We start from the raw sequence: 27,500 nt of genomic DNA, 5'->3' as shown, positions 1-27,500 counted from the left end.
AATTGTTTGCCAATTCTTGTGTCGACGCTCTCGTCCCTTTCACTTTTCTGTCTTCCTTTTGCCAGTGTTAGGGCAGGGTAAAAGTTCTGTACAACCACACACACATAGGGACCGGGTGCAAGTGCAGTTCGGTGTTCGCAATTCGCAGCGACCCGTGACCCCGTCCGGTTTGCCGACTGACCCAGCAACAGCACTCGCGCGCACACACACAGTAGGCAGGCCGGCCGGTCGGGGCAACCGGTTAGCCGGAAAGTGCCGACCTTCTACCAATCAAAGCCAAATTAAGGCCAACCGCGACAGCCACCGTACTCCCCCCCCCAATCAAACCTCCATGTGTGTCTGTGCGCATATGCAGCAGTTGTACGGAGGGCGAGCGTGTGTCTGCATACGAACCCTCACTTGACGGACAGCTGCTGCTGACGTTCAATGAACCACTTGCGTGCCATTGGAAGGAGGGGAAAAGCGCTGCCTAAAGAAGAAGGGCCCAGTGACCCACGGGGGGCTCCAGGTGTGTGCGTGTGTGTGTGGGAGCACGTAAATTGGTTAGATGATTGCTGGGGCTCTCAGACTATGCTTTGAGTGGTTTTTATGCTATGCCATGATGGAAAGAAAAAGAAAAAAAACAACCACCCCCAAACCAAGCGATCTGATCGATCGGGAAGGTCAATACATCGACCACCACCACCTACACGCTGCTTACAGGTTGTTCTAATGGAGCGGCACCACAGCAAAGGGCAGCAGCACTGCACCACCACCTTCGGTGTCGTGGCTTTCAAGAGAGGGTTAAGTCAGTCTTTGACCTCTGCCCTCCCCCCCTTGTATGCAACTTTTAAGGTCTTCTCGCTCGCGCTAGTCCTTCAAGTGCGCGCACCAGTGCCGGTCACTTAAAGTAGGCCACCGTCGAGCGCGCGCGCACCCGCCAGTAGGCTCTTATCCTTGAGACGGCTTCCGTCGACGGTTGTGAGCCGATTCTCAAGGTATCTCACCATCACCACCGCCTCTCTGTTTCTCCTGCTCGCTCTCTCCTCTTCATTTACCGATCCTTGAGGTGCGGAGGTGGATGATCATCCTAACCATGTCTACCGCCCTTCCCACCCGCTCTCTCGCTCTCACTATGGGCTTGTTATGGATCATTGAGTCACTTTCTACCGGGTCGTTGTTGCTTGCGCATAAAAAAAAAAGATTCGAATTTGTGTGGCCTTCTGGGGCGGAAATGTGTTTACCTGCAGCAGAAGAGTTGTCCCACGCAAACAGGGTGAACCCCCTTGTGTTGTGATCGATTTGCTGCGGTGCATTGTGGACACTTCGCCTTGTCCACCGCCGTGTTCTCAGAAAAGTGTTGCAAAGATGACAGTTCAACTGTATTTTTGTATTCGTATTTAAATGAAGTACGGGAGCATGGGGAGAAATGGGCAAGCTAGGGATTGTAATTAATAATTATTTCCACTTAATAGCAAATACAGTCAGGTTTATATTATTTGGCTATAAATCGGTCTGTTAAAAAATAATATTTATTAAAAAAAAAAACTTTTACAAGCTTTCGGAACAACTATTTATATCTAAAATAATAAAATAAGAGTTTCTCGTACTGCTAATACCCCATTCCGGTCAAATTAAGCATAGTTATGGAGCAAACAGGGACTACTAAACCATGTGAACTATTAAAATTGATGGTCATGTGGAAAATAAGTGCCACTTTGCTTTTGGGTATGTTTTGCGAATTGTGTTTTCTTCTTAACATTTTAATAAAACTAAAATAAAAAATAAAATTACACGATCGATAGAATTGGATGATTTGAAGCTACGCCCGTTCGCTTACTATTGAATGGATGAATAAAACACCATATCCTGTTCAACTGTCATCTGTCAAAGTAGATTCGACCAAATTGTTCCAAGATTGACGGCATATTTTGCTCCTGTCGAAGCATTAGTATATTTTAATGGTCGATTTAGACCTTGCGTGAAAGTGAACATGAAATTTGTTTTTTTTTCCTATATCATTAAATATCATAATCATTAAATATTAATCAGAATATGGCTTATCGTTGACCAAAAGAAAAGATATTTAATTTCCCAACGATTTAGAATGTAAAACATATTCAAATAATGAATAAAATGCATTTCTTTGTGATTATTTTTTCACCGCGAACAAAGCAGGGAATCACAATGAAATGCATCTTATTCATTATTTAAATATGTTTTACAATCTAAATAGTTGGGGAATAGAATTTTCTTTCTTTCGGTATACGATAAGCTAAATTCTGATGACAATTTAATGAAATATAGCAAAAACGCCAAATTTCACGTTCAATTTCACTCGAGCTGTATCCCGGGATTAACATTTTGTTATGTAAAGAGATGCATGAATGTTGCTTGCTTTTCAAACATGTTAGAAAAATGTAATATTTTTATGCCTTGACATATTTTTAATGCTATTTTTTTTTGTTAAATGCGAGATTCTTCTTATTTCGTCCTAAGTCATATCTTTGATTGTAGATAAATGTCGGGCTTTATAACGGACATGGTGTAAAATACTCCAATGAATACATTTACAACATCCACTTGTAAAATAAACTTTTAAGCCGTGCAAAGCAGGGTACCCATTTCGCCCCATGTTCCCGCGTATGAAAAAGGAGACGCTCACGGCTGTCAACATCAGAAATTCGGAACATTTTGCGTCGCTCTTTACTACACAAACCGTGTGCCAAAAGGCAAACCCCCACTCAATCACGCACTTTGTTATCCACTGTGATGGCGGCCCCTTCGGTATTTATGGACAATGCTTTCGCTCATCGGCAAGGCCCAACATAACCGATCGCCAGCGTGTGCTGTAGCATTACCGATTGTGCACCAACAAGCGATAGTTATTTGTACAAGATCAAGTACCCGGCCCCTGCGACGGACAATACGGCACGGAGAGATGCGAAAAAGACGGAAAGGTGGGCCATCATCACCGCCGCGGTTTGCGCTTTGCATTTTATGTACATAACCTTGACACAGCCAAGTCCCCCAGTTTCTTCTCGCCTCGCCCCGTCCAGGGGTTTTGTGCTAACATTGCTGCTACTGCTGCAGTATTATTCTGTCCTCATCGCCCGGAAGACGGTTTTGCGGTGGGATTGCAACGCAGACACGACAACACACCGCGCGGTACAAGTACGCGTCAAAATGTGCAACTTTCGCGGCCTGCATCCGATGACTCATTGAGGTCAGAGCGTGGCGCGAAGATACGTTCCGGCACGCTTCGCTATTGTCATTTTTGCTGAGAGATGATCCGTCCAAGGTGTTGTAACAGGTTTGGAGCAATTTTATGTGTGTGTGTGTCCTCCCCGCAAAACTTTCCTTCGGTGCGGAACGGTTGTTCTTGAACGTCGTTTTAATAACACACGGAAACCCTTCTGCGGCGGTGAAATGCGTGCCGTATCTGCCGTGCCAATTCCAATTTCTGCGCTACGTGCTCTTGCAAAATAACGCACCATTGGGGAATAGTGGTGTAGCCCTCCGCAGACGTCTGACGAGACCCACGCCGCTGAATTGAATGAAGAAATGTCTTTGTTTTTTCCTCTCGTTCTGATCCATACAGCACCGCTCATCACAGCACACACCAATGTTTACGCAAAAGCTTCTTATCAGTTCAGTGCACACGGAACAGAAGGGAGCGAAATGTGAAGTAGAGGGTTTTAGCAGCGCGTACACTTTGCGCGAACCACGTACCACATGGGAATTTTGGAGGGAGGCAGGAAAAGGTTCTCGCTGCACGTTTTGGTGCGTGATGGAAAAGCGGATGCTCTCGGGGTGTTGGGAATTGTTAGAAGAATTCTTCACGAAACCTAAATGTCAATGAAAAACAATCATCTGGACCATGTGACCATCTCCAACTGCAGGTGATGGTGGCCAGAACCTTACCCGCTGCGTGAGCTTTTCGCCGTCCAACCGCCTCGATGGTGTAAAGGCCACACCAATTACACTCTTCTTGCTCCCCCGGACATTGAGCGCAAGACAGAGAGAGAGTGAGAGACCTAATCAAACTGGCAATAACAATTACCCCCTTGTGAGCCAAACCGCACGAACCGATCACTTCATCAATACACACCCTCCTCCACCCTTGGGGGGGGGGCCCCTCAGAACCTTCCCTATGTGTGAGCTGGCGAGAAAGGGAGAGTGAGAGCGGTGCAACACAGCTCGATAGCCTTCGCCGTGGTGCTTAGATTCCGCGCGAGCGCGCACTCTCTATGTCGAGGCTCCGGCGACCGACCTCGACGGGAGCGGAGGGAAAAGAACGTGCAAGATTTCTGCGATGTGTGTGTGTGTGTGTGCGTGTTTGCAAGCTCCCCCTTCCTCCAAGCCCACCCTTTGCAGCAACAAGAGCAGCTAGCAGTGCGTTCGTCAAATGCCACGGACTTGCGCGGCGCCACGCCGCGACGGTGAAAATCTGTCGACGCATGACTTCATTCGCCGTGTCGGAAGTGGTTGGATGGCTGGGACGACGGCCCTGCTCCTGCATCTTCCTTTGTGCAGTACCAACTCCCCGGCTCGAGTTGTTATGGGCATGCACCCCGACACTGCTGCCATCATGGAACGACTTTTCCAGGGACGGCCGGCAAACGGGTAATACGATCGCCTTCGGAAACGCCGCGCCAACAACCTGTCTAATCGAATGCCCGTTCTTGGGAGTTCGCGCTTCAATTGGCGCGAAGCCCTTGGAACCGCCGTGTGGCGGGACCTTCAAGGGGAGGGGAAAGGGCAGGGTTGAATGAATCGGTTAGATGGAATGACTTGTTGCAGTAGCAGCAGCAGTAAGCTAGAATTAGAAGATCAAGCACGATCGTACGCTTGCAGCTCAGTAACTCTTGCAACAAACTACACCAGCAATCGACATGCAAGAAGTTGTTAGCCCGCTGGCTGTAACATGACCTATTTCCGCTCGTACAGAATGTACGATCTGCTCACAAGCCGCCACAACAGCGTTAGAAGAGGTGAGAGGAAAAATGGCTCTCAAGGTTCTTCGGACGATGCGGCTCAGCTAAAACCCGCCCGCCAAGCTCAAAAGGGGGATGTGTGAGCACACGTGACCTCGTATAAACCACATACTCACGTCGGGGTTTCCGTAGGAGTTTCCGAGCGATCTCGGTTCTTGGCCCTGTATACTGTTAGCGGCAATACTCTGGCGCTAAAGGAGCTAAAGGAGCAAGGCACACGTTTAGAACGTACCCGTGACTTCAAGATTTCTTCAAGAAAACCACACGCAAACTCTCCGGAGCGTGTGGTTATCGAGGTCATCAAAGGGGGGTGTGAAGGCGCGCATGGAAGGGGGAGTTGGTTTATTGGCCGACTGGCTCCACAAATAGACGGGGGGGGGGGGGGGGGGGGGGGAGTGGGTAGTATCTGTGTAAGTCGTAAAGTGGAACTGCGAGAACACCACGATCATTCCAGAAAGTGTGTCAGCGTCGGAACACATACGAGAACACACAGTGCAATCCACCCGGTGCGGAGCATTACATCTGACCGTGGAAGAGGTGGCAGTAGCAGCAGCAGCAGTAGTAAGAGTTTTCGGAGGTTTCTTAAAACCTGGCAGTACGTACTGCTCAACGCAATGAAGAATAGTAGTGTGTTGTGCAAGCAAGCAGCAAGCGCACCCGAAGGTCAGCACACCACCTATCATCGCGTGAAGGTACCTTTCCTCTCTGCAATGCTGGTGTGTGATGCACAAGCAGTGTGGATTTGTACGCTCTTCTCAAACCATTCTCCCGGGCAGCCTAAGACCTTGGAGATTTCTAGTTTCCCACGCGGATGCTCTAGTAGGCAGCAGCAGCAGCAGAAGTAGCTTTCAGGTTTCGTTCTTTGCACACAAATATTCAAATCACCCAACAAGCTATGCTTGCTTCATCACCGTTGCACCGTTCATTGGCTGCTGTGTGATGTGTACTACATTCGAGGTACGCAGTTAGTTCGCGGCTTAGAACGGCTGCGATCGAGGAGTGCGTTTTTATGTTAATCAAATTGTCCTTGTTGGATGCTGAGGCGGAATTTTATGTTCGGAGCCGGCGGTCTTTTTTTGCATACCGCCAACTGAGCCACCGGACCAGCCAAGCTAATCAAACCCAATCCATGTCAGATGTTGTTGTTGATGTGTAGCCTTGAAGGGAGGATGCAGCTGTTGCTCCTTTACTTGTGCATCGATGCGGGAATGCTACTAGTGATGGGTAAAGCTTTGCAAAAATCCGTTGTTGGCTCCGATTCGTTTCCGAATTTTAAAACCAACTCTGGAAGGTAGGTCCGCCCAGCATTATCCAGAGTCGGTCGGAGTCGTTCGGAGTCATTTGGAGTCGTCGGAGTCGTTGGGAATTGTCAGAGTCGTCCGGAGACGTTGGGAGTCGGAGTCGTCGGGAGACGTCGGGAATTGGAGTCATTCGGTTGGATTCCTTTATTTCGAAGGCCGACTCCTGCCGACTCCCGACGACTCTGACCCTAAACGACTCCGGGCGATTTCGGACGACACCAAACGACTCCGGATGACTCCGGACGACTCCGACTTCGACGACTTCGGCAACTTCAACTCCGACTCCTGATGACTCCGGACGTCTCCCGACGACTTCGGACGACTCCAACTCCGGGCATGACTAGTGGTTCGAATTTTGGCAGAGTCGGAATCGGACCCCAATAATTATACGGAGCCATCCGGAGTCATTCGGAGTTTTCCACATTTGGAGTTGGAATCGGAATCATCCGAAGTCGGAATCGTCTGAAGTCAGAGTCGGAGTCATCCAAAGTTGGAGTCTTTGGAGTCGACCGGAGTCGCTGTCGGAATTGGACATACAATCGGATCGGAGTGCCTGGGTATGCTCCGGAGATCACATCACTAAAACATTACGGTGACGCGGGGAAGATCAAAAGATGCACCGCCGCGTAAAGGTGCCGCGATTGGTTTCCATGGCAAAGGAACGGAAGGGAGGGGGAAAACTGATCGAAAGGGCCTTCGCGGGAGATGAAAAGACGAGCGCTGTGCAATTCCGCAATGTGCGGCGTTCTGTCAGTTGCTGTGTGTGTGTGTGAGTGATGTGCTGGAATTGATTAATGTCAGGCAGAGGGTCAACGTGCTGTAAAGGATGGTGTTGTATTCACTTGGAGATGCAACAGCAGGTGTTGGGTGTTGTTTTTATTTTTATGTTACATAATAATACATTAAAAAAAAATCTTTTAGAAACAATTAAACTTCAAAATTTCAAAATTAACGAAATATTTGTCAATTTCCCTTTATTTTCAGATTAAACAAACGAAGTATGCACGTTATGGAAGACAGTGACGATGCGGTAGCGGTGTCTTCGGATTCGAAAGTGCATACCCTAACGACCAGCTTGAAGCCGGCGGCATACACCGCATCATCGCCAAAGGAGCAGCAGCAGGTTGCTGACAAGCCACAACCAGAAATCACGGCGCAGGCAGTCCCCGCTGCAATCACCTCCACCGAGCGCGAAAACGAAACCAAAGATACTGAAACTACCACTACTGCTGCTGCTGCTGCTACTACCGCAGGCGGTGACAAAGAAGGTGCCGAGGCACAAGCAAAGGGCAACCGAGAAACTGGCAACCACGCAGCAGAACCGGCGGTAGAGAAGTCCTCCAGCAGCACCATCTCCAGCACGACCCCGGACAACGACGGCAAGAAGATGCCAACAGCGACCGCGGTCGAGGTGTCGGAAAAGATTGCCGACTCGAGCGACGATGCCGTGTCGGTGCTGTCGTCCACTGCGCCGACGGCCAAGAAACCGGTCACCACCGCGATCACGCCCACGGTAAACAGTTCCGCAAGCACCGAAACCGTGGAGCAAAAGAGCAGCAAGCTGACGGAAGCTACTAGTGATGGCGCTGTGAAGGAGGCAGCGAGCGGTAAGGAAGGTGCGAGCGAATCGGAAAGCAAAGCCACTAACGCGGAGCAGAAGCAAGATGGCAGTGCTGCGCCAACGGGACCAAGCGGCCAGCTAGCGGAACCTACCGCGGACGATGTGATGGCTGGCCTCGACGACGATATTATGGAGCAGAATGGCAGTGAGGCGGGCGATGAGAAGCGGCAGCGCGAGAAGGAATTCAACGATGATCTAACATTCCAGATGGACGTTGATGAGGAGCCGGCGGGTGAAACCGGTGGGCCGAAAGCGGGCGGTAAGAATGAGAACGACAGTGCCATGGACTTAACTGCGGCCGGTGAGCCGGCGAAGGAAAAGCGCACGACGATGACGACGACGGATGGCTCAGCCAGCAGCGAGCCGGAGGTGCGTCTCGATGAGCGGCGAGCTTCTACCACCACATCGCAAACGGGCGCCTCCGGAAAGGATAGCGCCGTCGATATGCACGATAAGACCGTTGTCACATCGACGCCCGTAACGGACCCGAAAAAGGCGCAGCAGAAACGGCTGGAAAGAGGGAAAGAAGCAGCAGTACTGGAGGTGAAACAGGAGCAGGAAGAGGAAGCGGATGAGGCACAAAATCTGTCCAAACAGCGAGCCTCTGCCGCCGCCCCGCCAGCCCGTGCCGGGGAACCGGTTAATGCGCCCCGAAACAAAGCAGTCGAACAGCAGCAGGAAGTGGGCCACCCATCGGGCAGTCGAAAGCGTAGACGCTCCGTAGAGCCCGAGGAGGAGCGGCGACCGGGCGAGGCGGCCGATCGTGCGGCCGAATCGGAAGAGCCGCTTGAACCGGCCAAGAAGCTAAAGCTGGAGGTGGATGCCAACTATCAGACGCACGAGCGGGTCGTGAACGAGTACATCGAAACGACGGCAAACACCTCGGTGGATGAGATTCAGAGCCACACCGATGCGTTGGTGAAGGAAATCCAAACGCTGAACGACATGATCCGCGACACCGAGATGAAGTGGAACAATCTGCTGCACCTGAAGAAGGTGAAGGAGGAAATTTTGCTTCGGCTAAACCGCCGCAAGCACGTGATCGGCATCATGGACACGCGGCTGGGCGAGGTGTCGGTGTACAGCCATCTGGACTCGTCGAACTTGAGCAGCCACCATCAGCCGGGCGGCGGTGGACGGTCCTCGTCTGTGGGGCCACGGCCGCCGACACCGCCGCCGGAGGTGGAGATCCGCCCGGCCTCCGTTGCCAACTCGATGCACTACGGCTTCGGCGGTGGCAACAACGGCACCACGAACGGTGCCGATAAAAGCAACAGCAGCGGTCACCACCACTTTGGCAACTCATTGATCTCGAACCGACGCAGCAGCAGCAGCAGCGTGCAGACCGGCAGCAAGCGGGCAAGCGGCAAGGACAGCACCAGCAGCTTCGTGTCGCAGTTCAACAGCAGCAACAATGCGGTCACGATGGTACCGCTGCCCCAGACGGCCACCATGATACTGAACGCGCGCGCCAACATGAACCCGGTCGAGGTGGCGAAGGAAAAGTCCGCCGCGGTACAGATCCAGCGCCAGATACTGCCGAAACCGGTGCTCAGCAACCACCAGCAAATACTGAACAATCTGGCCATCTCGGCCGGACTGACCGGATCGTCGAACAGTGCGAACAGTGGCGGCTCTGCGACGGTAAGTGTGCAATGGTGTGTGCGATGGCAGTTTGCGCAGCGCTTTGTTATTAACACTACTAATCATCTTGTTGTCGGTGTAATTGCAGGCACTACTGAACGGCCATCACAATCCCAGTGGGTCGAACTCGGCCAACCATCTCCAGCAGCAGCAGCAGCTGCAAATCGGCCGCCAGGGTATGCGCAAGGATGTGAGCAGTATTATAGCGGACTATCGGCAGAAGCATCCGGAGAATGTGCCGCGCCGCGGACGGCGGTTGAAGAACGTGGGCGGCGGTAGTGGCAGCGGCAACAATGGGACGTCCGCCGGCAATAGCCTCGGTTCGTTCGGGGAGGGCGGTGCCATCAGCTTGACCGCACTGTCGGGTGCCAAATCGCCGGCCAATGCACGCCCCAACTCGACGGACAGTGTGGCGAACCGCATTTCCGAGCTGCTAGCGGCCGCTGAGGTATGTATAGCTGTGTGCGTGTGTGTTAGAATTAGTTTCATCGCTCATATGGGAGTAATATCATGTAGTTCAGGTGTTTTGAAACAAATTATTTTAAAAACAAAAATCAACATTCCGACTCATCTTTGGCAAACTGTGGTATATGTTACAAGCACATCGTTGTAATACTGTTGGTATGGATAATATATGGTTAAGCACATCAACTAATCCTAATCGCACGACAACTCTCATCAATCGTCCAATGTTCAAATATCCTTTGGAAAAAGGAAATTTGAAGAAGCACATATGGAGTGCTGCAAAATGTCACTCTTTAATGTCATAAAAAATCTGACTGAAACAAAATCCATGTCAACGTCACGTACTCAATTGTGATGACCAGTGGTGATACTCAAAACGATTGGTGTGACCAATATATGCTTCGTGACATTTTAACAACCAACGGTTTGGTCAGTCACTTTGTCATGACATTTTTTTTTCACTGTGATCAGTTCTACGAAATGTCACTGACATAGTCATGACAAATTTCGGCTGAAACAAAATAATGTCAGCGTCACGAGCTCTACTGTGATGATCAGAGGTGAGACTTAAACAGTTGTTGCGACATGCTTGATGACATTGTGTGCGACCAACTCTTGGTCAGCCACTTGGTGGTGACATTTTCAGTCAGTGATCATCACGATAGTTACGGGAGATATGCGGTGCGTGCGAGTGGTTGCAAGAAACAAAATGAGCATGGTTTCTCGCTCTGTTAGACCCGACAGACCATCAAAACTGACAGAGCGAGATATCATGCTCATTTTGTTGCTTGTAGTATATTTCGTGATTATCACTGACAGAAAATGTCATGACCAAGTGAGTGATCAAGGCTTGGGTGCCAAAAAATGCCACCAAGCATGTGATTGATCCACCAACTGTTTGAGTCTCATCTCTGATCATTGCAGTTGTGTACGTGAGCTGATTTGAGCTTCGTTCCAGTCATGAGGGTTTGGTGACTGACAATGGCATTTGGCAGGCACTGTTGACAGCCAGAAAATGTCATGATTATGCTTGCAACGGCATTAAGCACAGCTTGTCAGTCAGAGTATCGCATTGGACTCAATTCGCATGGTGCGTTCGGCATGTCATGACGCACTTTCATTGAGTATCAGCAATGAGCATCAAACTACCACGGAAATGTTCATTGTTTACGTTGGTGAATATCTCGTGATGCTCATGACATTTTGCAGCACTGCACACATATGTTAAAAGCACAATCTTTGTGTCATTTCCTTCCCCCATATTGAACTCGATCCATGCCGACATTTCTGGCCCCTTCTCTCTGACCACGCCATCGCCACCCTTATGTTTCGCAGACGTCCCGTCCGTCCAGCAACGATTCGAGCCAGAGCAGCTCGAACCACCAGCTGCTCTCGTCGCTGATGTCCGCCACCGGGGCGGCCAACAGCAGCCAGCAGTTCTTTAAGGATGTGCTTGCCCAGTTTGCCAAGATGAGCCAGAACGAGCAGAATCTGCTGTCGAACCTGCAGCTACTGACCAGTCATGCCACCTCGAGTGCCACTAACACCACCGTCTCGTCTCCGCAGCAGTCCCCGCAGCAGCAGCACCAGCAGCAGCACCACCAGCCCGGTAGTTTGCACCAGCAACAATCGTCTCTGCTGTCGAAGGGGTCCCTGCCCGAGGTGACGCTTCATCCCGTGATGAACTCGACCGCCCACTCGGACCTGCTCGGGGCGAACACATCCCATGGCAATGGTTCGCTCACCGGGGCAAACTTAAGCGCCGTCAACAGCAGCACCAACTCGCTGCTGCACGGCATCCTTACCAAATCGGCCTCCCGCCCGGGTACGGCTGCGGCCGCAGCAGCAGCCGCCGCCGCCGCTGCCGTCGGTAACTTTAACAGCTTCTCGCCAACGCTCGCCCGGTTGCTTACCGTGCCGGAGCGCATGAACGCGCAGTCGTCCTCGTCGACCGTGACGTCCGGTGCGCTGGCAAACCTGCAGACCAACAATCTGGCCGGCGGTCTGAACCTGTCGAAGAACACGAACGAAATCTCAATCACGCCCGTCGTCGGGTCGAGCTTCCAGCAGACGCTGCTTGCCCAACAGCAGCAGCAACACCAGCAGCTGCAGCAGAGGCTTCGCGAACAGCAGCTGTACAATTTAGTGCGTACTTTGTGTAGCGTCCTTTAGAGGAAGACTTTGTTATACTAATACAATGCTTTTTTTCATGTTGTTATTGCAGGACGATGAAGCAGATGACAGTGCCGACCGGTTGGTAATCGACGAAGGGGACGATATGGGCCAGCGGGACTCGAATGCCCTGCACGGTGGCAAGCGCCGCGGTGCCGAGATCAACGAGAACGAAGTGCCACAGTGTCAGGGTTGCAAGAAGCAGGAAGCTAAGTTCGTGTGTGCGGGCTGTGGCAATCAGTGGTACTGTAGCCGGGCGTGTCAGGTAATTGTGCATTTTTTTTTCTTTTAAACGAACCATCATGTTAACGATTTGAATTGTTTCCTTTTTCCCCTCATTTCAGGTTAACGCATGGGATGACCATTCGGAAGTTTGCAGTGGTTAAGTTCGTTTGGCGCAATGCATACAGTGCACCACCCTCCGTGTGAGTAGCGCGCAGCCACGGGAAGCAGCCACGTTCAACTATTTTTCTTATTAGAATTTTAACAAAAAAGGTAGAAAGCGCGCGAGTTGATGTTCAACTTAAATGACACGCAACCAGTTCCCCACATTTTATTTAGATGAGTGTAATTAATCGATAGTACGGTGTAATTGGCACAAGGCTATACAAGAGTTACTTTTACATTTTGGTTTACGCACGATGGTCGCACGGTGGGTAGACGAAGAAGTATATCATAAATTAACTACCGCATGCGCATTATGTGGGGGCGTAAAATAGGCGCTAGGATTACGCGACTGTAATTGCGTACAGCAAGGAGGGCAGCAGGAATGATATTGGACACTTTAGAGTGTAGTAGTGTTAGTAGTGCGCGTGCATGTATTTAAAGAAGAAAAAACACAACATATAATAAGCAGTTCTGATATTCATTACTATACGACACACAACAGACAAATATCCTTCCCCCCCCCCCCCACCTCTTACAGGGTTACCCACGATTTATTGGTTGGATCCCATCAATTTTTGGTGAGTTCCCATGATTTTTTGGTGTGTTCCCACGATTTTTTGGCCGTTTCTTAGAATTTTTTGGTCCAATTGTTTTGATATCTAATCGGAAAAAACCAATAAATTATGGGAACGAACCAAAAATCTAAGGGATACGATCAAAAAATCGTGGGAACGCACCAAAAAATCATGGGAACTGGCCAATAAATCGTGGGAAACCCTGTATGTTCTATGTGTCTGTCCAGCACGCGGTACACAGCAACGGCTTCTTGGCACCTCTGTCTGTACATAGAATGTTCTGATACATCTTTCAACCTACTAACCCGTGCCGTGCGGGAACCCTTCCCGGTAAAGGAAAAACTATCATTGCACTCGTTTACGCTACCAAGTGGGAAAGAGGAGGATTGTTCATTTATTATGTTTGTGATATTTTCAAACGTGCAAGAACGAGCATTTTACTACCGCAAACCCTCCCCGCCTACCCCCTAATCACTATAGACAATTGCCAGCTGATTGTTTTACTTTTATGGTTTGCGACGCTTCAGCAGTACGACTTGTGGTTATTATAATTGATTGCATGAATTTTACCTACGTTTCCGAACCATTTATGGAACATATTTTATATAAGTGATTAGATTCTTTATTAATTGAAATTGATGAAAAAAAAGTTAGCTGACAGGTGGAAGATTCGCTTCGAGGACGGTTTAGCATTTAGGACTTGTCGTAGCGGTTCAGCTCTATACTAAGAAAGATGCAACCTCTTGCAAGAGGAGGGTATCTTCATCTACAAGAAATGCTGCTAATTTATTTGAGACATTTAAGCAACAAAACTATTGGCCAACGATTACTACCGGTAGCAACTGTATGTTCTTTCCCCTGCGGAAGAAGCATGCTTGTGTGCGTGTGTGTGTGTGTGTGTGTGAACCCTTTATCAAGATAATATTAGGCTGCGATGTACACGCTATTTCAGTATATTGGTATAGTAATGATTGGAGATGATAAAAAGGAAACGCGTGTCACGGCAGCATGGATTTTGTATGCTGTGGATCTGTGTGTCTGTCTGTAGCATGTAAAAAGAAAGTAAAAATCAGGACGGTTTAAAATCGTCTATCGGTGGCAAACTAAAATGGAAACGAGAAAGCCAAATAAAGCACTACACAAACTACATTAAAATAGAATCAAACCATGGTTTATGTTTTACTTTTTCAATGAAAACCGACAAGAGAGTGTCTGTGCGCTGTCGGTTCGAAAGTCGTAAGCACTCAACCGCGCGCTATAAACACGCGACCGGCGCTCGGCCCAATAAACGTCACTTATGACAGCTCGCTCAGGGCATGAACATTGTTTAGCGTCCTTTCTGGCGGAGGGAAATTTTTCACACATTGCCGTAAAATTGAACATAATTTACAGAAAAGCTACTGTATTTTAGTGCAAAACTAGTGTAGTGTGCGAGCAGCGAAAATGGACATCCGACCGAATCACACCATCTACATCAACAACCTGAACGAGAAGATCAACAAGGTGGAGTTGAAAAAGTCACTCTACGCCATCTTCTCCCAGTTCGGCCAGATACTCGACATTGTCGCGTACAAGACGCTCAAAATGCGGGGCCAAGCGTTTATCATCTTCAAGGAGATCTCGAGCGCCACCAATGCGATGCGCACGATGCAAGGGTTCCCCTTCTACGACAAGCCGATGCGCATCAAATACTCCAAAACCGACAGCGACATGATAGCGAAGCTGAAGGGCACGTTCCAGGAGCGGCCGAAGCGCGTCAAGCAACCGAAACCCATCCAGACGGAGGATAAGAAGGCGAAGAAGCTGAAGAATGCGGGCGAGGTGGGTGCGACAAACAATTCGGCGACGGCCGAGCAGCCGCCCAACCAGATCCTCTTCCTGACCAACCTGCCGGAGGAAACGAACGAGATGATGCTGTCGATGTTGTTCAACCAGTTCCCGGGCTTCAAGGAGGTGCGGCTGGTGCCGAACCGGCACGACATTGCGTTCGTGGAGTTTGCGACGGAACTGCAGAGCGGGGCGGCCCGGGAAGCGCTGCAAGGGTTCAAGATTACGCCGACGCACGCGATGAAGATTTCGTTTGCGAAGAAGTAAAGGGAGGCGATGGCATCCGTCGTTACCCAAGGATATGCTGCCGCTTTTACACTGGACGGAGATCGAGTGGGGTCATTCGGTTGTCGAGGCAGCCACAGGTAAATTTTGAAGCTGTACGATAATTTTGAACTCAATTGAACTGAAACCAATAAACCATGCATTAAGCATTGCACTTCCGCTATCATGGTATTGTCGGTTAGGTGATTGCTTAGTATTTAAAACAACAATGCTTTCGATGGTGTTTTATTGATCATTTAGGTAACTCTGGGGAGAAGGGGAATGTTGGGTTTTACATTTTATCTTCCTATAGGTATCAGAGGTATCGGCTGTGGAGCTGTTACCGCGCTTCAAACAGTTGACCTCAAAGCACGTGTCGTGACGGGTGATACTGGTTTGAGTATCCATGTACATCTTTGAGCCATGGAATCTGTTCTAGTAAGTATTCGCTAACAAAAATTTGAAACATACTTTTAATTTCAATAAACACACTTTATTGTCAAAACGAACTCCGTTTTGCCTTTAAACATATAGTACAGCTCGCCCAAGAACAATCCGAACCACAAATCGTTGCACTGGGTTAAAAACTATCCCTTCGAAGAGCCCGCCTCGCTTGCATCATTCTCCGCCTGCTTCCGATGATGCTCCTGGACCGCGAGCTGTGCCTGGCTGAGCTTGGTTTGCCCCTCGTACGCCACCTTCCGTATGTCGTCCTCGTTCTTCTTGTTAACCGTCTTCGTAATGACCTGCTTCAGCTTGTGCGCCTCCTCAAACTTGTGCTTCTTCGACTGGATCGGTGCATCTGCGCAAACGAAGAAGGGGCAATTGTAATCAAAACGCTCGGAGATGATAAAAACTCCTGCATTCATAACACTTACTCTTTCGCTTATTGAATGCCGTTCCTTTTTTCTTGTTGGCGGCTTTCTTCGCATTTGGCGGTTGTTTCGATTTTACCTTCAATTTTCCCTGAGCCATTTTTGTTCCGTTCCCCTTTTTGGTACACAGCGCTTGAGCAAACGTAAACAAACACAAAGCATGCGGTGGCGGCGCTCGTGCCGCGTTGACAGCTGTCAGTGCGCGTGCAGGAGGTGAAATACGCCAATCCGCCGTCATTACGTGAGGAGCTCGTAATGTTTTGAAGAACTTTGGTGGGGAATTTTCTGCCGGAAAAACACAGAAAATTCCACTAGCAAAATGATTAGGAATATTGCTTTACTGGGTGAGTGAGCCCTTTTGCGTCCCTTTTCTTTAGTGTGTTGTGTTGACAATATTTTCTATGTTTCTTTTAGCTGTACGCCAAATGGTGCAAACCAGAACCCTCGCTAGTCGGATGCAGCCGGTGGGTTCATCGCTTGCACTAAACACAAGCCGCACGTTTTCCACCTTTTTACGATCCACCCAAGCTTCATCCCTTCGTGGCACGATCACCGGCACTCCTTCCAGCTCGGCCGGACTCATCAAACCCGTCGCCGCCGTCCGGCTGCTCGATGCCGTAGCATCCGCGCCACTGCTGCAAACGCAACCCAGCCGTACCGTGATCAAGTTTTCCCTGCGCAAAGGCAAAAGGAAGACGGTAAAGGCGGTCATCAAGCGCTTCAAGCGGCTGGATTGGGGCGGATGGATACGAACGCTTTCCGGCCGGCATAAGAAAATGTGGCGCAAGAAAGCGAACCGCAAGCGACGGCTGCGGCAGCACGTGCTGGTGAATGCGACACAATCGACGCTGCTGGACAAGATGGTGACCAAGTACTGGAAGCGCCCCCGGTACTACATCGACGATCCGTACACACCGTACCACACGCGGGAGGAGTTTGTGTACACCCGAAGGAAGCCGCTGAAGTGAAGCTACGGGGAAGGTGCATTTGTAGTTGGAACATTAAAATGAACGTGTTAAAACTCAACGACTGAAGAGCGCAGAAGTGCTGGGAGTGCATTTAAATCCGAACACACGCGATTTAGGTTTGCTCCATTTGAAATGAAGTATAAATTGTAAATATTTGTATTGCTCTTCCTTGTCCCAACGGCCAAACGAACCCGTAAAATGGCAAACTGTCGCTCCTTTCCTGGGGTGGTCAATTGTTCTTCCTATTCCTTTCTCCCTCTCGTTTTAGGAATCGGCAACGACCTTGTTCTTGATTTTGCCGAGACCCTCAATCTCACTGTCGATAACGTCACCTGGCTTCAAAAACTCGGCCGGCTTGCGATGCATACCGACACCGGCCGGCGTTCCCGTCAGAATGACATCCCCAGGCAGCAGTGTAATGGATCTGGGGAAAAGGAAAAATCGAAAATTCAATGTGAAAATCACCTTCCAAACTCGCTCAAACAACCCTCCCTACTCACTCAGTAACCCGTGCAATGATGTCGTCAATGCGGAAGATCAGCTCACTCGTGCTACCGTTCTGCTTCTCGACCCCGTTCACGCTGCACTTGATCGCCAGCTGGTGTGGATCCTTCACCAGCGACTTGTGCACGGCAGCCGGACCCAGCGGACAGAACGTATCCATCGATTTGCCGATCAGAAACTGGCCACCGTTGCGCTGCTTCTGCCAATCGCGTGCGGAAATGTCCTGCGCCACGGTGTACCCGAACACGTAGTCCATTGCGTTCGCTTTGGCCACACTTTTCGCCTTCTTGCCGATGATGACCGCCAGCTCCACTTCCCAATCGATTTGCTACAAATTTAAATGCATTTAATTAAGATCATTTAAGATCCTTCCCTGCTGCGTATCACCACCTACATCGGATATCTTGTGCGCGATCACGTCATCATGCGGTCCGACGATTGTTGTCGCATACTTGCTGAAAAACATCGGCTCCTTCGGGATCGGTTTGTTCTGCTCCTCGCAGTGCCCGCTGTAGTTCAGCCCGACGCACAGAATCTTCTGCGGATTGGTAACCGGTGCGAGCAGCTCGACGCTATCCACCTTGAGCGGGGCAGCTTTCGCGGCCGACGCTTTCACCTCGTCAAGCGAAGCGCCCGAGCGGATGAGCGTTATCAGGTCACCTTCATATCGGTCGGAGATGTCGGACACCTGGGTGCCATCCTCCGATAAGACACCGAGCCGCTGCTTCTCACCGGTGGCAGCCGTACGGAACTGAACGAAACGCATCGCTTTGACGGTGGAGTTGGAAATGAATCTTTATGGAGGTAAAAAAAATAACTCAAATTATTTTCCTTTTTTTACATTACAAAAAACCATATTACCTTCTAGAAGAAACAGCCTGTGGATGTATCCAGCTGGTAGACTTGCCTCCAAACGCACCGACGATGGCACTTGACAGCCGTGAACTGCGTACGGCAATGCTGGCGATCGTCGTCATCGTGTCACTGGGGTGACTTTTTCCAAAGCGGTCGACCGAGCGGACTGCACACACGCACAGTGAAGCGAAGCAATCGAATGGAAGAGAGATTGATAATTTTAGCCCAAATCTGCTACACCCTTATCTGTACGGCGGGTTGTATGGGGTGGCTGGTATGTGGGGTCATTTTCACATTCAAATTATAGGTCATGTGGTGGTGGTGGTGATGGTTGTGGTAGTGGTGCAAATTTTTAGCTCGAATAGGTAAACAGTTTTAAGAGGCAATTCTTACAGAACGTTTATCGTACGCTTTTTCGTCTGAGTTGATCTGGTGGAGGGTGATTACCGCATCAAAACAAACCAGAAACACCCACACACACATATGCAGCGTATGCTTTCAGTGAGGGGAAGTTATGCTAATTTCACACATACACACATGCTGATGGGGGCTGCTTGGATTGATTCAAAGTGTGCGCCTGGTTGCGTGTTGTTTTGATTCAAAATGTTAACCGTTTTTTTACTTTTACCGATTCAAAATGACAATGTATGTATATTTTAACTCTTTTTTTAGGTTTAAAATACTTGAAAACTCCTCAATCATGTATTTGTATGTGCAATTAACCCTTATCAATAATACAAATTCAAATTGCGCAACCGAACGTGGCCCAAAATGTCCCAAATTCAAAATTATAATCCAAGCCGGCTTCAACCGAATTGTCAAATCTGTCACCTGGTGTGGTTTGTTTTGGTAAATAGAAGAGCGGCGGACAGGAACCGCGAGGAGTAGCCGCAACAGCACTTTGCACACAGGCTTGCTAAAATGTTAACCAAGTTACTTCCCAGACTTTCCGGCAAATTATGCGAAACAACCATCAGCAAGTACGGTGGGCAGTGCATCAGTGTGTGCTACGCCCACAAGGCAGCCGTCCTGCGCGAAGCCGGCAAACCCGTCGCACTGGAAACGGTGAAAAAGAACGAGAAGCTAAAAAACGATGAGGTAATCATTTGGGCGTGAATCCGTTGTGCCACTTTCGCCTACTAAACCGTTCCATTGCATTCGTTTTAGGTGCGCGTTAAGGTACACTATTGCAGCCTCAACACTACGGACGTGAAAATCATTGCCGGAAAGCATGCGGAGCTGAACGTGCCCTTGCCGTTCATCCCCGGGCACGAATTTTCCGGCGAAATTGTCGAAATCGGCCAAGACAACCCGCACCATTTCAACCGGGGCGATCGGGTGGTGGTGATGAACGATCTGCAGGACCCGAATGGGGGCCTCATCTCGGAGGCGGTCGTGAAAAATCGAGACGTCTGGACCGTACCGCAGTCGGTGCCGCTCAAAGAAATGGCCGTCCTGCCGTACGGGCACGGAACGGCGCTGCTAACGTTCGCCCTGCACTGCAATTTGAAGGAAAACGATCTGATACTGATAACGGCCGGTCCGGCCGGTATGGGACTGGCGGCGATCGATCTGGCGGTCAGCGTGTACAAAGCGAAGGTGATTGCCGTGTGCGACACGGAGAGCAGCTCCGATCTGGTGCGGCAGAAGGGCGCCCACAAGGTGGTCAGCATGACGAAGAACAACTACACGAAGCTGTACAAGAACGTGCAGGACGCGATGGGCGACAAGAAGGCGAAGCTGGCGTACGATGCGGTCGGCAAAGGGTTGCTGCATCTGCTTGCTGATTTGTAAGTTGAACAACATCATCCCAACAAAATAAAGGAATTTATTTTTTTGTTCCCTTTTCTATTTTTGCAGCGTTGAACCAACCAATGGGCAGCTCATCTCGGTGGATCCCTTCTTCAACGCGTCCAAATTCCCCACCGAGGTGCCCGAATTCGAGCGCCCGAAGCGAAAGGACAAGGAGGGCAAACCGGACCAGGACCAGGAATCGAAGGCAAAGCTGATCCAAAACGTGCGCCACTTCGATCTGTACGAGTATCCGGATGTCGATACGTACCGGCAGATGATAGCGGACACGATCGAGATGCGGTCGGAGGGTATGATAGCGGGGCATATTAGCAAAATCTTTCCGCTGGCCAAAATCCAGCAGGCGATCGAGTTCATACAGCAGAAACAGTGCACGGGCAAGGTGCTGATCGATGTGCAGTGCCCGGATGAGGATGACTGTCCCGAGGGGAAGGAAAAGAAGGATAAGAAGAGCAAGGAGGGGGATGGGGAGAAGAAGAAATCGAAAGATTAGATAACGTTTAGAGGTTGGGTTTGAAAAGAGGGGGATTTGGAGGATATGCATTTGAGCATTTTCGTTACACGGTAGGAGAAGGGCAATCATTTTCATTGTACTTACCTCATCTACTAATTTTGCACTATTTTTGAGCTTGAGTTTCGAAGGAAGAAATCCTAATGATCTAAATTGATATAGTCATTATACACTTATTGTTGCAGATTTATATAGTTCCCCAGGTTCACTAGCATTTTCCATTTTACTGCTGCAAGTTACTCTAGTTATGCTGATCCTTTGAAAATATTTATTCATTTCACAAAAGAAACGATTGAATTCCCTCTCAATGCAAGTATATTTTTGAAAGAAAAGCCTCATCGGTAAAGAAACTTCTTTTGCTGCTAAAAGACATTAGCCTTCCAAAAGCAGATGGCCCACGTTCTCTTATAAATTATTCATCCAGTTTGAGTCCAGCTTCAGTGACACTGATAATTGCATAAGAATAATTATCTTACAATTATCACCCTAATTAACGTTACACAAACAAACAGAGGCTCCAAAGGACCCGCTATAAAAGCCTCCCTTGTCTGCTGTGCGCGTCTTAAAGTTTTGTCCAGCAGCGATGGAGCTGAAGGAAGAATGGATCCTTCCGGACGTGGTGTACGCAAATCCGCTGCTAAAGCGTACCCTGCTCGGCCTAAGGTACTACGGCATACTGCTCGGTCAGTCACAAAGCTACAAGAAAGTGCACTGCTTCCGGGGCATGGTGTTTACGCTGTCGATGGTGCTGTTTAACTGCACGCAGTACATCGATCTGTGGCAGGTATGGGGCTCCGTTTCGGACATGACGGCGAACGCGGCCACCACGCTACTGTTCAGCACGACCATCTTTCGCATCATCTTCTTCTACTTTCATCGGGCGCGTGAGTAGAAAATTGTACTTTTTTTATGTATTTCTGTGTTTAAAAAATCTCTTTTTTGTCGTTACAGGATTTAACAGCATCATTAAAGCCGCTCACGACGGTATCGAGCGGATCTTGAAGGACGGTTGGACCGATGAGCAGAGCATTGTGGGCAGCAATGTGCGCTATCTGAAGCGGCTTGCCGTTGTCTTCTGGAGCTGCGCCCTAGTGACGGCCAACATGATGTGCGTGTATTCTTTGGTGCAATATTTAACGTACGAAGAAGGACCGCCCGATGGCACTGGGACGAGTGCTGCGAACATCACGCGCAAAGGGCAACCGATTCCACCGACGCCAATTCTACGCTCCTGGTATCCAACGGCCGATGGGAAGGATAAGCACTTTCTCGAGATTTACCTCATCCAGCTGTACATCATGTATGTCGGCCAGCTGATCGTCCCGTCCTGGCACATGTTTATGGTCACGCTGATGATCTACGGCCGCACCGAGTGTAGTGTGCTGAACCATCGGCTCTGCTTTCTGGAACGCTACCACACGGCTGGAAAGGACGATCCTACCGCCCCGGTAAACAACGCTGAACGCCGATCGCTTATGATCGATTGCATCAAACGGCAGGCAAGCTTGGTATCGTTCACCAGGGAGCTGGAGCAGCTAACGCGTGCCGCCGTGTTCCTTGACTTTGTCGTGTTTTCCGTCCTGCTCTGTGCGCTACTGTTCGAAGCATCGATGACGCCGTCCGGGGTGCAGGTGTTTATCGACGTCTGCTACATTACCACGATGACGACGATTCTGTTCCTTTACTATTGGCACGCGAACGAGATACATGCGTGCGTGAGTATTTCGGTTTTTTTTTTGCATGGTCGAGTAACTATGGCTTTTTGGCTTTAATTTGCGATACCTTTTTTGTTTTCATTGCAGGCCGACCGGCTTTCAATGTCGGCGTACAAAAGTGACTGGTATCGGTACGATCGGGGCACGAACCGGATGCTACAGATCTTTATCCTGTACAGCAATCGGCCGCTTAAAATGCACGCATTCTTTATCTCGATGTCGCTGGACACGTTTTTAGCGGTAAGTGGAATTTGGCAGCTCTTTTTTCATACTATTTAACTCTAAACTAACCTTTGCTAACTACACTCCATCCAGATTCTGCGCGCGTCGTACAGTTATTTCACAATTTTGAAACAATTAACCGACTAACTTTTAAGGGGAGAAGCTGTATTCACTTTGAATTTTCAAGCAGCGTAACGAAAATGCAACTATATTAACGTCTATTTTTCTTCCTCTTATATTTGATTCATTTCATTACATTGTGTGTTGTTTTGGAATTGTTCTTAATTAAAACATTTTTCTTATATTTAGTTTGTTAAACAAAATTATTTTCAATTATTTTTATGCATTTTTAACATTTTAAAAATTTAGGTTTATTTCCTTTAAGAAACATGAAAGGATCAGATTGTGTTTCGTAACATTAAAGAAAAAATGAAAAATATAAAATTAAAATTCAAGATACACTAAAACAGAGAACAGAAAGATACACAATACACTAAAAGTAACAGAAGCATAAAAAGTAGAACAAGCAGTAGAAGAATTAGAAGATGTAAAACAGAGATTTTAAAAATGAATCAAATTAGAAATGAAATGAATAACTAAAAAGAAGTATAAGAAAAGAAGTAAAAGAAGTAGAAGATATTGAAAATGACGAAAAGGAAGGAATAGTAGAAAAAGAATTGAAAAGATGCAACAAAATAGAATGCTTTTCAACAAACACGGTATAATCGATCAGTGGAATGCGATAAAACACAATCAGCTGAACGAATAAATACGCACAAATCAAATGTATTAGCGCATGATTCACCGCTCCACCGGGTTTGTACATTCGTTTGGGGTGTGAAAGTAACCCTAAACCCGCAACCCGTTCTCCACAGCCCTCTCCTTCGCCTCTCACTCTCAAATATGGTCAAAAATCGGATCAATTCCACAATATCGAAAACCATCGATCGATCAAGTAGGCACAACGGCACAGCACCCTTGCCAACACACTCTCCCTCTGCCCTCATTAGCCGCTACCGTGTGACAGTCAGTGGTTTGCACATAACGTGTTTGGTTTTCGTTTTGATTTATGTTTTCATTAGATCAAATCGATTGCAATTTTTGATCCCGCGCAGTGCGTGTGTGTGTCCCTGGGCCAATCGAAAAAAAACGCATTTTCTGCAGGTGCAGATGCCGGTTATGGCTAAATGAAAGAAAAAAGGAAAAAAAAAGAAACAGAGTGATTTTAATCCCCCATCAAGAGCAAGTCGAGTGAAGGGCGTCGGATCTGCGTAATGCGTGCAGCAGCGAGGCGTGGTCTGCCGTTCTGCAATGTGCGTGTGCGTTGAGGTCGTGCGAGTAGAAGTAGAAAAAAAACACTGCAAACCCCAAACCGAAAGGGAACTAACGAAAGGGGAGACCTTAGAGGCGTGCAGTGGTGCAGTGTTGGCAAATAGAAAAAAGAGGCAAACGGTTTGCACCACATAATTGGCACTTTTGTTTTCAACTTTGTAGGTTAGGTGCGTTCTACAGTAGGCGAACATCACGCAAACACATGGACTGCGTTGCCTACTAAGACCAGCGGTGTAAGTGTGTGATACTACGCGTGTACGTGATGCACACTTCTTAATTAATTGGGTGCTCTCCATCTTTCTTTGCAGGCTTCCTAAGGGGCTAAAGAGATGCTGTCCTAAAAAGCAGTGCCAAAGACGCTGAAGATGGCTACCAACTCGAACGGTGGTTGGATCACATTACACGATTAGCTGCGATTATGGCCGAATCATCGCTTTCCTCTCGATCGAATCCATCGCCTCGATTGGCAGACAGTCAATCGGCCCGGTTAACGAGATCTACTTTTGGCCAGACGGTGTGTGCGCGCCCAGCAGGGATGATTGTTTGAGCGAAGTAAAGACGCTTCAGGTAAGTGTGCGAAAAGAGGCGTAAAATTGGGCGATTGCGTTGGGTGTAAATTGGGTCCGCGTGTTTGATAACTTAATATGTAATCAAATTAAACTGACGGCATAAACCCACCATGCCTGCGCACACAAAAAAAAAAAACCGATCGATCCGTTGCAGTCCAATTTTTTAAATTGCGTTTGGTCAGTGAAGGAGAGTGAATATAGGTAGAGTAAGACAATTCCACCGCTTTGTTCACGTTGACCAGTTCATCCGGCCTGCCAGCCACGCTGATGCGGGCGTTTAGATGGCGTTTCCCAATTACCCAATACTACCACCACCACCCTTTAATTCTTCAAGGTGGTGCTCCATTTCTCGCATGCTTTGGGGGTGGTGAAAACGAGCAAAAAAAAAAAGCGGTAAAGGATCGGTGATTTATGAGGTCACTGCCGGTGCTGTGTGTGAGGCGGTGTGGAGCGTGCCCGCGCGCACTCAATCTTAAGATGCAATCGATCCGGATCGTTCTTGCAAGCCCCGAGGGAGTTTTATTTCCATGTGGCTCTCGCGCCAGCAGTGCAAATTGCAGCAGCAGCAGCAGCAGCAGCAGCACTGCACACTGCACCAATTAACCCGCGGTCTGCAGTTGTGCGGGTGGATGATGGATGATGGTGTAATGTGCCCTGAGGTTGCAGAGCGCTTTTTTGCTGCTTCTTTTTTTTTTGTTGGTGTGAAAAATCACTATCCCCCGCGGGTTGCCCAGCATCATGCGGGAGGAAAACAAACAAAGCGTGTGAGATGGGCGTTGTTATGTTATGGGTTTGGCGGGGGCAACAGGGAGAAGTGGTCGATGATTTATGTTTTCTTGGTACAGTTTGACGGGGTGGGGCTTTTCTATCGCTCGGAAGATCTCGTGTTCGCAAATGGCAATGCGTTTGTAAAACGGTAACATGTGTTTCTCTCGTCTGTGTTCTGGCCGATAAATAATGTGTAGCAAAATTGGTTGAAGAGCCGAAGGTCGCCGCTGCCGCGGTGTGTAGGATAACGTTTTGAGTTCTGTTCAAGCGGTGGGAAATATATTCACCCAGACCAAGACCACGACATAATGGTGCAACATTAAAGAAAGAACCGTAGCTTTTGCGACCAAGAATTTTGCGACCAAGAATTTTGCTACCAAGATTTTTGCGACCAAGAATTTGGCGACCACCATTTTTGCGACCAAGAATTTTACAACCACGAATTTTGCAACCAAGAATTTTGCGACCAAGAATTTTGCAACCAAGAATTTTTCGACCAAGAATTTTGCGACCAAGATTTTTGCGACCAACATATTTGCGACTAAGATTTTTGCGACCAAGATATTTTTGCCTAAGGATTTTGCGACCAAGAATTTTGCGACCAAGAATTTTGCGACCAAGAATTCTCTTGATCTCTCTTTTTCCAAGAATTCTCCAAGAATTCTCCAAGAATTCTCCAAGAATTCTCCAAGAATTCTCCAAGAATTCTCCAAGAATTCTCCAAGAATTCTCCAAGAATTCTCCAAGAATTCTCCAAGAATTCTCAAAGAATTCTCCAAGAATTCTCCAAGAATTCTCTTGAATTTCTTGATCGCCAAATTCTTGGTCGCAAAAATCTAAAATGACGAGAAAGCTAAACATGTCTTTCACTGGTAGTAAACGCAAAACGCTCTTCTCATTAATAACAATATTAACACGGAAACTCGTAATATTAATATTACTATATTTCAAGCGGAGGTATTCTCCGCTCCCATAACACAGATTCAATATCAACTGTACTCCAGATTAAATTTCTTCAAGGATTTCTTTTACGCATACCTCGGGCGGCTTGTTTTCTGTGGCTGTGGTGCACTTAGCAACAGCCACACGGGAAGCGAATTGTAATTTCAGCCTTAAACATGATGCTATGATGCGAAATTGAGTGAAACCGTGCCCCGGGTTTTGGCTGGAATTAAGACCGACGCCAGACCATGGGAATGTACTGTAGCGGGCGGGCGCGTGTTGTTACTTTCGCACCAAAATTATGCAACCTGATTCCTGTCCAGATTCCGCGTCCAGAGTGGGGCGTTGATATGCCGATGGCCGATCAGAACGCCGACACAAGGGTGTGGTATTGTACGGAAACACGCTCGTGAAAGTGAGGGCAAGTGAGGGGACACGCACGCCCTCTCTCCTCGTCGTATCGAAAACAATTTTGCACACCGATAAATTAACTCTCCGCCACGGTCAGCTATAGAGTGTGCGGTTGGGCCTGCTGGCCTGCGACGATATATGCCCTCGATGGCGTAGCGTGGGTAACTGGAGCAAGGACACACACAGAAAAGCCGCTGGAGAAACATGCGGGAATGCGGCATAATTCGCCTGTTGGGCGTACACGCAGGACACACAGGAACGGGACGAGCGAAAGCAGGGAGCACAGCCGGACACAGATTGTTTTATGGGTTGGGCGCTACTGCAACGTCGGCTGTGTTCACCCTTTCGCCCCAACAAGGTGTCCCTGCTGCGGGACACACTTCCGAGAAATGGTTGGCAAAACAGGCGAAGGATACAAAGCGGAATGACACACACGCATGATTTAATGCGCGATTTAATATTTCAATCTTTTCAATTTCCTTTCAATCCAGAGGGGAGGGGCGCGCCGGATAACATATGTCCGAGTGGTGTGCTGTGATTTGGCATGTGCGCAGGGGAGATACTGGAGATTAACACAATGGTCACAACCCTAAAGCCAGCCGATTGTGTTGTCCGCGTGGTGCCGCGGGCGTACATACAATACACAATTCGCCTGAGCGGAATGATATAAGAGAAATGTGACCGCTTACATGTGCGGCGCGACATTGAAAGTGATCGCTTTTTAATCGTGCCAGAAAGAAATGCTTCTGAAACGGGCTGATTTAAACAACGCGCGAACAAGCAA

General features: G+C 48.6%; 7 protein-coding genes across 10 annotated transcripts in view; 5 read left to right on the top strand and 2 right to left on the bottom strand.

The window, feature by feature from the left end:
* The window catches only part of LOC3291388 (titin homolog), a 54,187-nt gene extending 39,881 nt beyond the window's left edge, over positions 1-14,306 (top strand). Inside the window, exons 3-7 of one of the 3 annotated variants that reach the window (XM_061653813.1) lie at positions 7,262-9,542; positions 9,631-9,990; positions 11,577-12,152; positions 12,232-12,444; positions 12,524-14,306. In XM_061653813.1, coding sequence (XP_061509797.1) covers positions 7,262-9,542; positions 9,631-9,990; positions 11,577-12,152; positions 12,232-12,444; positions 12,524-12,565 — 3,472 coding nt within the window. In that variant the 3' untranslated portion in view covers positions 12,566-14,306. Of the gene's footprint in view, positions 1-7,261; positions 9,543-9,630; positions 9,991-11,342; positions 12,153-12,231; positions 12,445-12,523 lie in introns of all 3 variants that reach the window. The other 2 variants (XM_061653812.1, XM_061653811.1) reach the window with 2 other exon arrangements.
* Positions 14,307-14,440: 134 nt separating this feature from the next.
* Positions 14,441-15,462, top strand: LOC1280995 (U1 small nuclear ribonucleoprotein A). The gene has a single exon (XM_320869.3). The coding sequence runs from the start codon at positions 14,585-14,587 to the stop codon at positions 15,233-15,235; it is 651 nt and encodes a 216-aa protein (XP_320869.2). The 5' UTR covers positions 14,441-14,584; the 3' UTR covers positions 15,236-15,462.
* A 241-nt stretch (positions 15,463-15,703) lies between these two features.
* LOC1280996 (uncharacterized) lies at positions 15,704-16,345 on the bottom strand. Its single transcript, XM_320870.5, has 2 exons — positions 16,111-16,345; positions 15,704-16,034 (listed from the first exon to the last, which is right to left on the bottom strand). Exons 1-2 carry the CDS (start codon positions 16,343-16,345, stop codon positions 15,820-15,822), a joined length of 450 nt encoding a protein of 149 aa, XP_320870.4. The 3' UTR covers positions 15,704-15,819.
* On the top strand, positions 16,312-17,133 carry LOC1280997 (large ribosomal subunit protein bL35m). The gene is made up of 2 exons (XM_320871.4): positions 16,312-16,451; positions 16,522-17,133. The coding sequence occupies exons 1-2, from the start codon at positions 16,427-16,429 to the stop codon at positions 17,073-17,075; spliced, it is 579 nt and encodes a 192-aa protein (XP_320871.4). The 5' UTR covers positions 16,312-16,426; the 3' UTR covers positions 17,076-17,133.
* Positions 17,134-17,186: 53 nt separating this feature from the next.
* LOC1280998 (fumarylacetoacetate hydrolase domain-containing protein 2) lies at positions 17,187-18,576 on the bottom strand. The gene is made up of 4 exons (XM_552635.4): positions 18,441-18,576; positions 17,974-18,373; positions 17,576-17,907; positions 17,187-17,499 (listed from the first exon to the last, which is right to left on the bottom strand). Exons 1-4 carry the CDS (start codon positions 18,554-18,556, stop codon positions 17,340-17,342), a joined length of 1,008 nt encoding a protein of 335 aa, XP_552635.3. The 5' UTR covers positions 18,557-18,576; the 3' UTR covers positions 17,187-17,339.
* Positions 18,577-19,144: 568 nt separating this feature from the next.
* Positions 19,145-21,046, top strand: LOC1280999 (quinone oxidoreductase-like protein 2). The gene is made up of 3 exons (XM_320873.4): positions 19,145-19,532; positions 19,602-20,224; positions 20,295-21,046. Exons 1-3 carry the CDS (start codon positions 19,356-19,358, stop codon positions 20,737-20,739), a joined length of 1,245 nt encoding a protein of 414 aa, XP_320873.4. The 5' UTR covers positions 19,145-19,355; the 3' UTR covers positions 20,740-21,046.
* LOC1281000 (odorant receptor 56a) lies at positions 21,005-23,300 on the top strand. 2 transcript variants are annotated; one of them, XM_061654538.1, is made up of 4 exons: positions 21,005-21,641; positions 21,709-22,472; positions 22,560-22,712; positions 23,064-23,300. In XM_061654538.1, the coding sequence occupies exons 1-4, from the start codon at positions 21,341-21,343 to the stop codon at positions 23,076-23,078; spliced, it is 1,233 nt and encodes a 410-aa protein (XP_061510522.1). In that variant the 5' UTR covers positions 21,005-21,340; the 3' UTR covers positions 23,079-23,300. The 2 variants fall into 2 exon arrangements, with proteins under 2 accessions (XP_061510522.1, XP_320874.4); XM_320874.5 differs by having other exon boundaries at positions 21,176-21,641; positions 22,788-23,300.
* The last annotated feature ends 4,200 nt before the right edge of the window (positions 23,301-27,500 follow it).

The sequence above is a fragment of the Anopheles gambiae genome, chromosome 3 (assembly GCF_943734735.2).
Source record: "Anopheles gambiae chromosome 3, idAnoGambNW_F1_1, whole genome shotgun sequence".
In the NCBI taxonomy this organism is placed as follows: Eukaryota; Metazoa; Arthropoda; class Insecta; order Diptera; family Culicidae; genus Anopheles; species Anopheles gambiae.
The sequence above is the reverse complement of the archived record's forward strand: the minus strand, read 5'-3'. Positions and strand labels throughout refer to the sequence as shown.